The sequence below is a fragment of the Alligator sinensis genome, unplaced genomic scaffold (assembly GCF_000455745.1).
Source record: "Alligator sinensis unplaced genomic scaffold, ASM45574v1 scaffold814_1, whole genome shotgun sequence".
NCBI classification, from domain to species: domain Eukaryota; kingdom Metazoa; phylum Chordata; order Crocodylia; family Alligatoridae; genus Alligator; species Alligator sinensis.
Genome location: NW_005842352.1, coordinates 635,021 through 649,411, shown reverse-complemented (window position 1 = coordinate 649,411; position 14,391 = coordinate 635,021). Strand labels below are relative to the sequence as shown.

The window sequence follows — 14,391 nt, the reverse complement described above, 5'->3', positions numbered from 1 at the left end:
GGATTTGTTTTTCAATTTTGGAACAGAACACTTTCCATCTTCAAATTTGGTAAAGCAGTAACTGACTCTCAGATCTGCGTAAACAAAAGCATGTTATTCTATAGTTCTTCACTAAAGGTATCGGGGTTTTGTGCAATTTGCAAGCAAAAATAAAAGTTTAAGCCAATGACATAAAAGGCCTTCTATGTGGATGATATCAGAAAGGATTGGTTAACACAGGCTGAAACGGGAGGGGGAGCTCTCACTGTATCAGCTAACAGAGAACTGCTATAGAAGAGAGACACCCTATGCTACAGAGAGGAGGGAGAATTCCTCTGTGCTTTTAGCAAAGAAAGGACAGAGATACTCCTCCCACTTCACAGTCCTTTACCGTAAATCTTGTTATATTACCTTTATTTATATTCAATTATTAGAACAATGATCTTTAACTAACTAAATCCCATTAACACTAAAAGGTTTGAGTTAAATTTTGACAGCAATACTGTATAATGTAAAAAAAAAAAAATGATGATTTTCAAAAGCAGCTTTTTATCTCAAACCTATACCAAGTTAAATATAGGCCAGAAGGATTGCTTGTGTGGCACCACATTCTCTTCTCCTAGGTTGGGTAACCTAAACACTGGAGCAGAATTGAGTTCACAGACCACAAACATCCAGAAGGCAGACAGTTGGCAACTCCCTGGGTTGGCAGACAGACAGCATAAGGGTCAGTTGCAGAAGCAGCTGCTCATCCAGCTTTCTGGCTGCAAGATCAGTGCTGGGCACTGTCCAGACTTAAGAAAAAGATCTAGGTAATATGAAGTCTTAAACAGAAGCTTGTTTGGCTCATTGCACTCAAAAATCAATCTTCCTTGGAAAAAAGGCATTGCTTGAAGTTCATCATACATATAAATTAATTTTCCCATGACATGCCATGTGAACCACTGTCCTTCTTTAGAAAAACTAAGATAATGCTACATTATTTCTATGTATTTTGCCTCTGGGTTTTCTTTGCTTTCTGGGTGATTTTTCAAAACAAATGATAAATTTTACATGTACTGAAGAAACTTTGTTTATATAGCTACTTATTTTTACCAAACTGAGGGTAGTAATTATGCCAAATTTTGCGGTGGTTTGAATATTTGGATAAACATATCCTGCAGGTTGGATTCATCTTAGTAAAAGCAGTTTTATTTAGCCCACTGTGAAATGAAGAGCTCTCTATTGGGTGTCAACAAATATCCCTGTCTTGTGCCAAGCATAACTACAGGGATCCTTTGGAAGTCTTTATCACTGGTGGTTTTCGCTGGGACTACAGTACATGGAGTGTGTGACATCTGATATCTTCTTGCAGTTTCTAGAGTTGACATCTACTCAAGAGATTCCTCATAGTCTTGGAGGTGTCCCGTGTCCTACTCCTTTGTTTCCTGTGCTGTCTGTCTATGCAACCTAACAAGCTACGTTTTTTCATTCCTAGCTGTCCAGCTTCTAACATGTCATCATTGCTTTTTGTCAATACCTGTGTTTATTCTCTGAATACTATCTCTGATAACTTCTAAAACAATAGAAATCTAAACTGTTTCTAGGCAGAGGGTATTCTTCTTACTATGTTGCTTTCAAAGACTCTTCTATGCATTTTTTTCACCACATCTTGCTGGTGAGAAATACCAGGTAGAGGTTTTTACTTAACAGCTGCTAACCCTGTCTCATATCTATCAGGTTATTTTGATCTTCAACATTAGCATTCCACTGATATGGACTTTTCTCGATATTTATCTTCATTTTCCATTCCATACATTTAGCTCTGTTCAAAGCTCTCAGAAGCCTAGTCATTGTGTACTTTCCCCCTTTTCCCTCTTTCAAGAGTTCAGAAACTGTTAAGAAAAGTTTTCAAGGGAACAATGTTTCCTTGCTTATATCAATGTTTAACTTTTTCTTTTTACTCTGCATTGCTCTGTTCTCTCCAGTGCTGAGGACGTGTCAGTGCTAGAGAAAATATGGCCCAAAGTTAAGAAATGCCAAGTTTTCTTTGATTCTGTTACGTTACAAACAGAAGTTTAATAAGGTAAATCTAAAGCAAATAAATATATAAACACAAAATAATATGAAAGCTTGCCTTGGCATCTTCTTCCCGTGGAAGACAATACAAATCCTTCAGGGCACAGGCATTTGAAACTGCCTGGAGTATTGCTACATGTGCCCAAAGCGCAAATTTCTGGCTCTTCTAAACATTCATTAATGTCTGCAAGAAGGTAACACAATCGTTTAGTAATTTTAAAAGGCTGTACTGGCAGCTGTAAAACACAAAATATAAAATAAAGTACCCTACATCTTAACTGAGGCAGAACAGATTGTTACTGAAGATGGTCAGCAAAAATGAAACAAAGAAATGATAGCAGAATTATTGTGTAACCTAGAACTAACATTCAAAGACATATCCAGTGATCAGGCCCTCAATAACGCATCTCCAGCTGGATGCCTAACCCTTCAAAATGTCTTCAGTGAAGCCAGATCCTGCAATCCTTACTCAGGCAAAATTCAACTGAACTTTTGTCCAAGTAAGAACTAAATAGGGGCAGCTAAACTCAGTATAGGCAGCCTAGTCCTGTACATTACTAAAAAGGAAGTAATTTTGGTGCTGAGCTGCAATTCTGATACCCAAAAGTATCAACACTGATGATGGGTAGACACCCCCTCCCTCCAAATGCTTCTGTGCTTGACAGTGCACATTACACATAGCTTTGTTGGAACAATTCTGCTATGCAATTAATTTCATACCCTTGGCATTGACTGAAGTTGACCCCTAAAGCACAAAGGGAGGAATTGCTATGCACATAATTAGAATGGAGAACTGCCTTTGCTTAGGTTCCCATGATGACAAATTTGTGACCCTTACAAACCTTCACATTTGTCATGATCCAGAAGGTATCCAGGAGGACAGATGCATCTGTATGTCCCATCCAAGTTCTGGCATGTGCCCGGTGAACATTTTCTAGGTTCTTGTATACACTCATTGATATCTACAAGAAGAGATGGAGAAGCCATTGGTTAAAATTCTGACTTCTCTTATTCAAGTCAGTTAATCCAGTGAGCAAGCCAACCACAAAACTCCCAGGGAGCAGGGGGCAGCCCTCTGACTCTCAGCTTTGTGAGGACAAGGAGACAGCCCCTTTTTCAGGAGATTAATCTGTAAATATAGAAAAGGGAAATTTAAAGAAAGAGTAAAGTTCTCAGCTCTGGATTCAATATCAGTTCATTCCCATCCCAGCACAGGTAACAGATTAACTACGTGTGGCAGAGAGCAGGGCCCCAAGGATTGGGAAGTGCTGCCACATAACAAACATTTTTGTTAAGCACCTGAAGCCTTCAATATCCTCCACCTGAAGCCTTGAATGGTCTCCCACTTGACCTCCAAAAATCCCAACTCTCCTTCAAATTCTTTTCTAAAACTTTCCTCCACGTGGAATCCTGCTTCTTCTTCTAACACAAGTTCCAAACAACCCACTTATCCTGATCCATTGTTTTGTGTCTTGTGTCTCACTTTGACTGTCAGCCCTAGGATCTCATCCTGTAGATTCTATCACCTGTGTTCTTAGTGCTATGCACAATGCCATCAAAGTCATCAGGATCATGCCTAGGAACAAACCTATTGATAGGAGAAATTATGAAAAATCACATGCCTGCACACATGGCATCAGGAAAGGTGCCTTATTATGTGCCAGTCTGCAGAGATGCACGTATTTGTTTTAAGAATAGCTAGTAAAAACTCTTATAAAAGAATGAAGTAAAACCTGCTCTCATTAAAGGGTAGGAAATAGGGAACACAGACCTCTGTGGAGTTTGTTTCCTTTAAATAAAACTAAGATACTTTCCAAAAGAAAAAAAAAAAAAGATGTTAGTTTTAGGTTCTGGCCTGAAAACTACTGAAGAAGAAAAACCCAAAGAGGAAAAATTTAGTCAGTTTTGCCCACTCCTAGAGCAAAACTCTAGGTGTGTGTATGGTATTTTTGCTGCACGCAAACACAGTCACTTAATGAAAACGAAATGCTGCAGCATGTTCCACAGGACTTGTGTTTTTTTTATAAAAAGGCACAAATATAGCTAGAGTCTTATTATTCTATAGGCACATGCTCAAGTGGCTGCGAGAAGACTGGAGTTAATTGCAAAATAATGGACTGATAAACTAGGCTTGGCTTTTTTGGAGTAATATCTTTTAATAGACCAACTGGTTGGGATAAAGTTAGACAAGCTTCTGAATGCAAGGCATTCTTGAAATTGCTTCCCCCCTAATAAGACTGAACTATGCAAGCTGGGGAAGTTCTACTGCATCCTACCTTTTCCCTCAGGATTTAATCTGGGTACAGGCACTGAGCATTTTGCTGCATTAGGCCAATGTCAGGTGGTGTGTGCCATATTTGATGAGATACTCACCAGCACAGGTCCTGCCATCTGGAGTCACCTCATAGCCATCTAGGCACAGACAGTGGAAAGACCCAATGGTGTTTATGCACCGGCCATTCCTGCAGAACATCCCATTTCCACTTGTACATTCATCCAGATCTTAAAAAAAATTAAACCACAGGAAAAACTTTTGTCAGATATTCACAAGAATGGAAAATGTGCAGAAGACATTAAAGTACCCAGCATTCCCAGCTGACACAATGAACTTCTGAAGAAAGTCCAACATATTTTTCTGCACTGTCTATTTTTCTTTCCTCAGAAGTTAATTTGTCTTTCATGAAATTTCCCATAAAAAGAGGTAAATTGTTAGAAATTGTTATTCTGTAGACATGCTCAGGTGGGTGCAAGAAGACTGGAGTTAATTACAAAATAATGGACTGATAAACTAGATTTGGAGAAAATGTGAGGCAAGGATTCTTCTTTTATTGGACTAGCCGCGTGGTTGGGATAAAGTCAGACAAGCTTTTGAACACAAGGCATTTTAAAAATCACTTTCCCCCTAATGAGACTGACTATGCAATTTTAATTATGGGATTTTAAAATTCAATTAATAAAATGGTATGCATGCCAGTTTCAGAGAGAGAAAAATCCTAGAAAAATGTTGACTGGTTTCACTGCCGCAGGTTTAGAGTCTCCTTACCTATGCAGTCGTTGTTATGCGAGAGGGTGAATCCAGTGTTGCAGCGGCAGTTGAAGGAGCCAATGGTATTCCTGCATGTTCCATTTCCACATGCATCTCTTTCACATTCATCAATATCTAGGAAACAGAAGCAGCAGCAAAAGGAGCTTTAATTAGTGATAGGTGAAGAGAAAGGCCAAACAGCTACCTAATGTATTGAAGCAATGAACTAATCTCCCAGCATCAAATTGCATATAGAAGGAAAAAGAGGAGATTTAGATAATTTAGGAGAGAAAAACAGGATATTTGGGTAACTGATTTCATTGATAATGTTTCAAGAAGGTTTCATAAGGAAGGGCCTGGTCGCCACTCACCTAAATGGAGCTACCCTGCTGTCTTCCCCAAGGATATATGAATAATGATTTTCTATAAAAGATCTGAAACATCCACACTTGCATTTAGGTGGTTGACCACTACAACCCAGACCAACACCTCAGCAGGGAAAATAAGTGAAACTCCTGGGCAGAGGCTGCATTTCTCCCCTTACTCTCTCTTTCTGACAATGTTTCCATTAAACAGGGACAAACTGACCCAAACCTAATCTATTTTATCTGTAACAAACACTAGTCAAACAAATGCCCACTGAAATCAGCAAATAACTTGGCCCTAATCCTGGAACTTCCAAAGAGTTAAATACAGAAGCTCTTTCTTTAGTTACACATCTTTATTTGTGTGTAGCAAGAAATCACTCCTGTGCACATTTTGCCACCAGAGGGTTTTACAATTATTGCAATGCAACTGTGTATTACTAACCTGTCAAACTCCTTGCCATAAGATATCAACAAGACCAAGAGCTTAGGGAAATTATGTAAAGGACTGAGCACTTATATGGATGCCAAAAGCATGCCCCACCCCCAACAGATGCGGCCGTGGAGATTAAAAAAAAAAAAAAAAAATCTTCTGCTTCCAAGTATAAATCACACACAAAAAAGCCTGGCAAGAAATAAACTGCTGATGGCCAGTTTTATTCGTAACTGTGAACTACAGTACTCCTTGCTCCTTTATTTGAAGCGTCTGTTATTGGTCATGATACTGGGTTAAGTGGGCCATTGGCCTAATCTGTCATGGCAATTCCTGGCTGAAAACAGGCTTCAGATCCACTATTAATTAAATTAACAACATATTCTGATACTTGCCTATGCACATTGTTTGGTCATCATTGGTTTTGAATCCACTGTGGCAAATGCAGTAGAAACTTCCAACTGTGTCAATACATTGACCATGGCTACAAATATTGGGAATTTCTTGGCATTCATTACGATCTGTAAGAAAAAAGAATCTTGAAAATTGTTCTATAAATCTACAATAAATTATTAGTGGTCTTCAGGAAAATTAGATTCTAACTTATAGTTCTAATTTAAAATGACATAATTGTTCTGAAATGAGACCAACATAATCATGTAGTAATAGAAAACTGTAACAATTAATTTACAGTGGGTATTCTGTTTTTTAATACTCTCAATATGTTTCATAAATTACTTTACAAGCAACTATTTCTAGCTACAAGTATAGAACACTGCTTTCTGGCCAGGAGAGTAAATGTAATGTGATCGTATGCGAGTTTCTTTTGTGCTAAATTAAACAAATGTTAATATAAACCAACTGTAGCATGGTTTTGGAAGTCTGAGAAGTATACCTATGTTTTAGTTAAACATACATCCAGAGGCAAGCACTGCTTGCTTCTTGACATGTATGATTATCATACTGATTACAGTATGGCCACCATGGCTAACTCAGTATGGTAGCCAGGTCACTCCCTTTTGTGCTGGAGGCTGATTAACTGTGTGTCTTAACCCACTGGTCATCTGGGGTGTTCAGCTTAGATGAATGCATGACTGTGGCCTTAATTAAGTCAAAGAGCCCATACAAAAGAGAAAAGGGATTAACTCCTGTCCTGTGCTCCACTCACAGAAAGACCAAATCCAATATATAAACCCTTTAAACAGCACGCTCTGCAATGAGTAGACAATATGGCAACAACCATGCACACAAGCATGGCATGCCCTAAAAACCACAGCCCAGAGCAGTGTGGTTAGCTAGAAAAGGAGATATAGCTGGTAGAAAACCTTGCCAGAGTATATTCTTCCAGCAGCAGCCTATGGAGAGGAGCACTGAATAGTGCCTTGCCACCTAGCGCCCCCTACCACTTGAACATGCTGCTTTGTGATTGCAGGGGTTAACTTGCACCACTTGATTATATGGCAACTCACTGCTCTCTCTGCTGTGAAGGTTTATAGCTGAAGGCCAGGATTCAACCAACTCAGCAAAGCAAAATAGCAATTAGCAGACTATATACTATTCGGCACATCTCTCCTGAAGCATGTAAAGTCATTCTGTCTATTTGCTGTCAGTGAGGGTTCATCCAATTCAGTATACCCCCTAAGTGTTTTGTCTACTTCAGTTTAAATACGTTTATACACATGCACATGCTCTGGGAGGTGGGGGGAGGACTAAGCTTACAAGCTTTAACTAAAGTCCCCTTGCTGCCATTTTTCAGTGCGGGGGGGATACTGATGTGATGGCAAGCCATATGAGGAAAGGCTGAGGGACTTGGGTCTCTTCAGCCTAAAAGAGAGAAGGCTGAGAGGGGACTTGGTAGCAGCTTACCGCTACATCAGGGGAAAATATCAAGGGCACCCTTGGGGAATACCAGGAGTAAGGCCATAAACTCCTGGAAGACATTTTCAGGCTTAACACTAGGAAAAACTTCTTCACAGTCAGGGTGTCCAGACCATGAAATAGGCTCCCTCCAGAGGTGGTGCAATCACCTACCCTAGAAATCTTCAAGAGGAGACTGGACGGTCACCTTGCTGGGGTCACCTGACCCCAGTTGTCTTTCCTGCCTAATGCAGGGGTGCTGGACCCGGTGATTTTGCAAGGTCCCTTCCAGCCCCTAACAATCTATGATACACATGACGCTGGTGTCTGCTGGAGTACGGTAATTACCATGCTACAGCAGACTCAGTTAATCAAGTCTGCTCTGACAGCACATCAGAGCAGCTTCGGTGGTAGAATACCATCACTTATGGGCTAACGGGTGTTGTTGCTGATGGCTAGGTATGAAACGTGGCCAGCAGGATGGATGTTATTTGGGCCAGTCTCCTGAAGGCTAGTGATCAGTGGGACTAGTGCTAATCAGATGGAGATATTCTTAAGGAGTCAGAAAGAAATGCGAGCAAAGAAAATTATTGAGAGGGATACTCAGAACCTTAGGATGTCCTGGTGTCTCTCCATTCACTATGGAAAGAAAGCAGGGAGGAGGAAAAAAAATAAATCAATGCAACTATTTCCAGTAATATGTATACAAATTAATTGTGAATCACAAGTCCTGGGAAATAGCTTATCTGACTTTTTTGCAGAGTAGCGCCTCTTTTTTTCTTTACTAGAGGGGGAAAAGGGAGCTTCCAGAGGCAGGGCAAGCCATTCCACCTGTCTGCTCATCATGCACCTTGGTTTTCTTCTATCTGAGTGGAGAGACTCAATAGCAGAAAAGCCCTTGTTCTGTCTTTGTAACAGGCAACTCCAACACTTCAAACTATGTTTTCTCAGATCCTGGGAGCTTCTTTGGCGGAGAAGAGAACATCACAGTGATTTCAAAACAGGAAGGCAGCATTCACTTAACCATAGCGAATGGAATTAGGATACAACTGAGTATTGGCATAACATCACTTTTCTCACATTATTGTGGTCTATGGGTGCAATCCAGTTGCTTAACACTCTCGACTCACAATGGCTTCAGTGAGACTTTTGGACATTTCCTAGGATTCTGAAGGACCAAGCCCTTTATTAACTACTTTTATTTTGACTATGATTGTTTTGCTTTTTTTTCACTAATTATAAAATTAGAGCAAAATACTGGGAAGTAATGTTTGTGCCAATTCAGATCAGGGCATTGTAGCTCATATCAGAACTTTCCCTGGTTTTTCCTGTTCTGCTATAATGAAGGAGTTACAACAACAATTATGCTACCAACATACTGACCATGTGCATGTGTTGCTCTATAGCTTAACAAAGGAAGCTTTCATTCTCAAAGCTATTTTCTTCACTGCTCCTACATCCTTTTCCCGCGAAAGTCTCATAAAACAATGTAAAACAGTGCTGCGGGGAAAGGTGCACTTCCTAAAACTCAAATACACAGGGGCAGAAAATCCAAGGAAAACTTTACCAATTTCCTTTGCAGCTATTACTTTGTTCAGAAATGTATACAATATTTATGGTCATTTGCCTCATAATACTTTACATAGTCTTTGTGATTCCTTAAATAATCAAAATAACGTGACTGCTACTGTTGCTACAATAACATCATTGGAAGACAAAGTTAACAAAACAGAGAAGTCCAGGCCCAGTCAAATAAGTATTTGAAAATAATGTCCACAGTCCATTTTAAGACCATAAAAGCCTAAATGCTTATTCTTGAACTTTCTGAATAAGTAATTTCAAATAAGGTCCCCTTATCAGCAATGACCCCTACATGGCAGTGATTAATTTGTGAAAACCCAGGAGGTAAATAACGTGCTAAGACATTCTGGCAAGCAATTATGTAAACTACATGAGGTATATACAGACAGAGGAAAAAGAGGCCAAACATTCCCTGGGTTGAAAGATGCTGAGTTTCTTGGCCATATCTTCACAGATAAATTGCAGGGGCAAGTTTAAGTCCATGAAAACTTAAGTTAGGAAAGAAACTTTAGAGGTAGGTTGGCGCAAATGTCAGTTTGATACCCAAGTACATATTCATACGCCTTTGTGTCTTTAGAAAGCTACCTCTTAGCTTTTTAGGATGTTTCTGACTGAAACTTTAGCATTCATAAGGTGTTTTTTTTAATTTAGGGTGTTTCTACTGAGGTTTGTTTCTTTTTATTTAAGGGTAATTAATTGAATGACAGAAAAAAGTGTTTTATTCAAATAGGCTTAATATACCACATTGCACTAGTGTAGGGGTTTTCAACCTCTTGGCAGGGAGAGTGCACAGTTGGATGCTGAGGCAGGGGTGGCGTGTGGTTGGACACCAATCGGTGGCAGCCACTGCATGCGACCTTCCCCTGCCTTGTGCATCCGGCCGGGCAGGTAGCACCTGCGCGGGAGGGTGTATGGCAGCACTCCATCCCTGCCTGCGTGTAACCCCTATGGCCTTCTCAAATACCCTGTGGGTATGCGTACCCCACAGCTGACAACCCCTGCACTATTGCATAGCCAGCTCTAAGAGTCAATGACATGGGATGTGTACACAGCCACATATGCACACATCCATTTCTATCTCTATCTGTAAAGGCCAACTTGTAAGCCCTTATTTAAGTACGTTTAGTGCCTTACTAGCATCAGTGGCACTAGCAGCCAGCACAGTATCAAGCAGTCTTTTAAATGAGGGACCATTTTTCTATGAGATTTTTCCTGAAAAATTTCATGTATGTTCTCTAATCAGTTTTGGAGTGAAAGGATACAATTTTAAGGCCAAAGACAGTTCAGCGTCTGTTAGATTTTTCTGGCTAGACTGATTTTGCAAGCGCACACACAGACTTCTGAAAGAATTAAGTGTATAAATCATGACAATGATAATAAAAATACAAAACATTCACAAAAGCCAGTAAATAGTTTCAAGAGGCAAAAAGCTCATAAAAATAATTTGGTTGCATATTTGTTCAGGACAATGCACAAATCCCGCAGTCTTTTAAAGAAGGCATACATATATGTTTAAGGCTGTTTTTCAGTCACTATGTATACCGTTGTATACATAAACTTGGGAATACTGACCTGTGCAACGGCCTGTTGAGGTGAACCTGTAGCCAGGTTTACAGTCACAGCGATAGCTCCCAGCTGTGTTGACACATTCTGCGTTTCGTTGACATACTGGCCCGTTTTGGCATTCATCAATATCTATCAACACAAGATGGAATTTGATTGTTAGGACAAACTAAAAATAAAAGATGGAAACAGGAGCACATTTTTTATTCTAAGAAAATGCCCCCAGCTGATATGTAAGGATTTTATGCATTTTGTTTTTACATTTATTTTTATTAAAAAATTCACTGAAAGGAGATTTTTAGATTTGTTTTTAAACATTTCCTGGAGATTTTCCTAAGTCTGCTTGCTCCATCCTTTCAATTTGTCCCCATTCATTAGATGAACAGAAGGCTCTTCCAAAGCCAGTCATGTTGCACAGGCCTTTGGCTGGAACCTTGCATCTGGCTGCCTTTCAATTTGTGGCCCTGTTCTTGTACTGAGCTCCAGGGAGGATGGCAGCTTTAACAACATGGATTTCCACTGAAGTTGACAAGAGACCTCACACACATCCTAATGCAGCATTAAGACCCATATATGAGAACTGCCTTATCTTTAAAGGAGCCAAACATGAAGGGATGTGACTATGAATTTTCTTTCAGCGTTAACAATCCAAAGGGGGCTGGTAGTTATACAGGTGATCACAACTTGCAAAACTTCCACTCTTTCTAGCCCCTTGTTGAAGCATGGCGCTCTCTCTCTCTCTTTGTTTACTGGCTTCTGAAGGTCCTTAAACTGAATTTAATTCTAGCTAATTTTCCTCATGGCTGGCTCTCACAGAGCTGATGGATGAACAACATTTTCCATCTGTAATATTGGCCTCTGGTTACAGTTTGGTAAACTCAGCCCTGTTTATTTACTGTGGGTGACTAGGCTGAATGGGAAACACCCATTCAGAATAACTGTACTGTTGTATGCAAGAAACAAGCTTTTTCGGTAATAACTTTTTTGACCAACTGAATATTAACATGTCTCCTAACTATTCAGTTGGTCCAATGAAAGGTATCACCAAAAAGTCCTTGCTTCTCACTTGTTTCCTGGACTATCACGACTATCACCATACCCCAAATCTGCTGTTATATATAATCCTATAGTCAGACAGGATCTAAAACTCCCATTTTTCTGAATAATGCAAATACTATTGCCTACAAAGATTAAAAGAGCACCAGTAAGAAACCTGACTTAGACTGGGGACTGGAGGTAAGAACAAGAATGAGACTTCCTTTCAACATCAGGAACATTTCTGCTGTGCTGGAATGTTATACAACAGTAACACTTATACAGCAGCAGCAGCAGCAGCAGGAGAAACAAAACTGAAGGCAGCTCATGTTAATTCCCCTACCTGGAACACAGCTGTGATGGAAGTTGTGTATTCAGTTAGGTATAATACATGTCCCGTTCCCTCCCACCCCCCAAAAAAACACAACAACAACAAAACAAAACAAAGCAAAAGGACTTTTAAGAAAGCTAAGTACTATTCTGGGTGGCCTGCTACCCAAGCCCTTGGATTTCATGACTTACCAGCTTCCCTGAAAATACACTGACCATTTGGTGGGGGACTATAAGATGGTACTGCCTTTATCAACTGTTAGAACAGGAGTGGACAAAACATGGCCCCTGGGCTGGATATGGACTGCCAAGTGATTCTACCTGGCCCGTGGCAGGTCCGTCAGCCCTGCCTGGTCCAGGCACAGGGGGCAGCTTGGGCGTGCACCCAGTCCTGCCACCACTGGGCACAGAGCTGCCACCAGGTGTGGAACAGAGCACTCCCCATCTCCATGTAGCTCTTGTGCATGCCAGGAGCTGTGGTCTGTGGGGCTAGGAGATGCAGCAGTGGGGTGGGGGCAGCCTGGCAGCTGGACTTGTTTACCGGTAGCCCCCACAGTGGTGGCTTACTCTCATCATTGCACTCTGACTGCCACTGCCATTGTCTGCACCACCATTGCCGGCCCTGGCCCCACTGCCTGGGCACTCTGGCCTATCTTCCCTGCACCCATCACCAGGGGCACCAGAGGGCTCAGGTGGACAAGTGGGCAGGGTTTCTATGGAGACTGACCCATGACCCATGTTGGCAGGGCATGCTTGACCAGGCAAATGGGATGGGTTGCAGGCTGGTGTCCAGGAGTGGGCAGGTGAACAGGGTTGGGATCACAGGGCAGTGACAGCACGGGGCTGGAGCCTGGAGCAGAGCCACCATCTGCTCCCCTCATGTCCCTTTGATGGGTGTCAATCCCACAGGCAGCAGCTGTGACATATAGAAATTCACATATTTTCTCCTGGAACAAAAATGGTAGTTCTCAGAGAAAAATAACCCATCTCTGACCTGGTAGAGATTGCTCCCAGGAGAAACTCTCCCAGGAGAACAAATGCCTCTACACTTCCCTGCTGCAGGCTTGGGGAAGAGGGAGTTGCCCCCAGACTGGTTTTGGGAAGGCATGCGGAACAGGGGAGGGGGACAGTTTCAGACTGAATGTCTGCAGTGCTCCCTGTCCCAGAAACATTTTGAGCAGTGGAAAATTTCTATCATTGGATATGAACACCAGTTCATGGCCAATAATAAGTCAACTACCTTGTCTAGAAACAGTACTATGCCTTCCTGAGGAGGAAACACAAGGGCTGTATATGCATGAGAGTTAACTGGTACAACTTAGCTGAAATCAGTGTACTATATCCACCTAGCCCACTAGGTTTTAAGAAAAATGAATTCTCCCACCATACATCAAAAGACCTGGCATTTTTGGGTGTTTCTAGATTGGCGCTATCATATCTGTGCTTTCAGTGTCTTGTTATGTAACCTATGTCCTGATGTTGCAATTCAGTGGTCAGTGAGTCTCATAACCACAACAGGGAATGAAGGAAATTCCTACCATTATCTTTGATTGATGACAGTGACTAAGCTAGAGAATATTTATACAGATTTACCCAATATGAAAATCCATTGAAAAATTTTCATCTTGTTTTTGAAATATATACACAAATGTTGTTTTCCTTAGAAACAAAATATCAGCTTGAAAGTGAACAGTGTTCTTGTGACCTGACATTTGTAAGACCACCCAATGCACTTATTTACTTCCAAACTATGAAAAGTAGGAAGATTCACTTGCCGTAACAGGTTGACTCATACTGATTCAAGGTCTTTATACATTAGCTGGAAAATCTGGTAATCAGGAAGCAACAGAAAATATATGTGCAACAGAATTTCCGGGGAAAAGCTAAAATGGCTTTATTTAAAGTCCTGCCCAACTCACATTTTACTGATCCCAGAACATTCTCCTGTTATGGATGGATTTGCAAGTACACTGGATTTGCCAGTGTTCGAACTGCCAAAAGGCTAATAATGCCCCCATTTCTACGTGACAAAAGTATAAGCCTCTTACCTTCACAGATCAGTAACTTATCGTTGTAGAAGAATCCCACAGGACACTCGCATCTGAAGCTGCCAACCATATTTATGCAGATTCCATTGTCACAGACTCCAGGGATCTCTCGGCATT

The 14,391-nt window shown here is 40.9% G+C and overlaps 1 protein-coding gene across 1 annotated transcript in view; it reads right to left on the bottom strand.

The window, feature by feature from the left end:
* FBN1 (fibrillin 1) overlaps positions 1-14,391 on the bottom strand; it is a 242,811-nt gene that overhangs the window by 32,500 nt on the left and 195,920 nt on the right. The window contains 8 exon segments of the mRNA XM_014522437.2: positions 3-74; positions 2,096-2,221; positions 2,880-2,999; positions 4,411-4,539; positions 5,081-5,197; positions 6,256-6,381; positions 10,871-10,993; positions 14,275-14,391. Coding sequence (XP_014377923.2) covers positions 3-74; positions 2,096-2,221; positions 2,880-2,999; positions 4,411-4,539; positions 5,081-5,197; positions 6,256-6,381; positions 10,871-10,993; positions 14,275-14,391 — 930 coding nt within the window.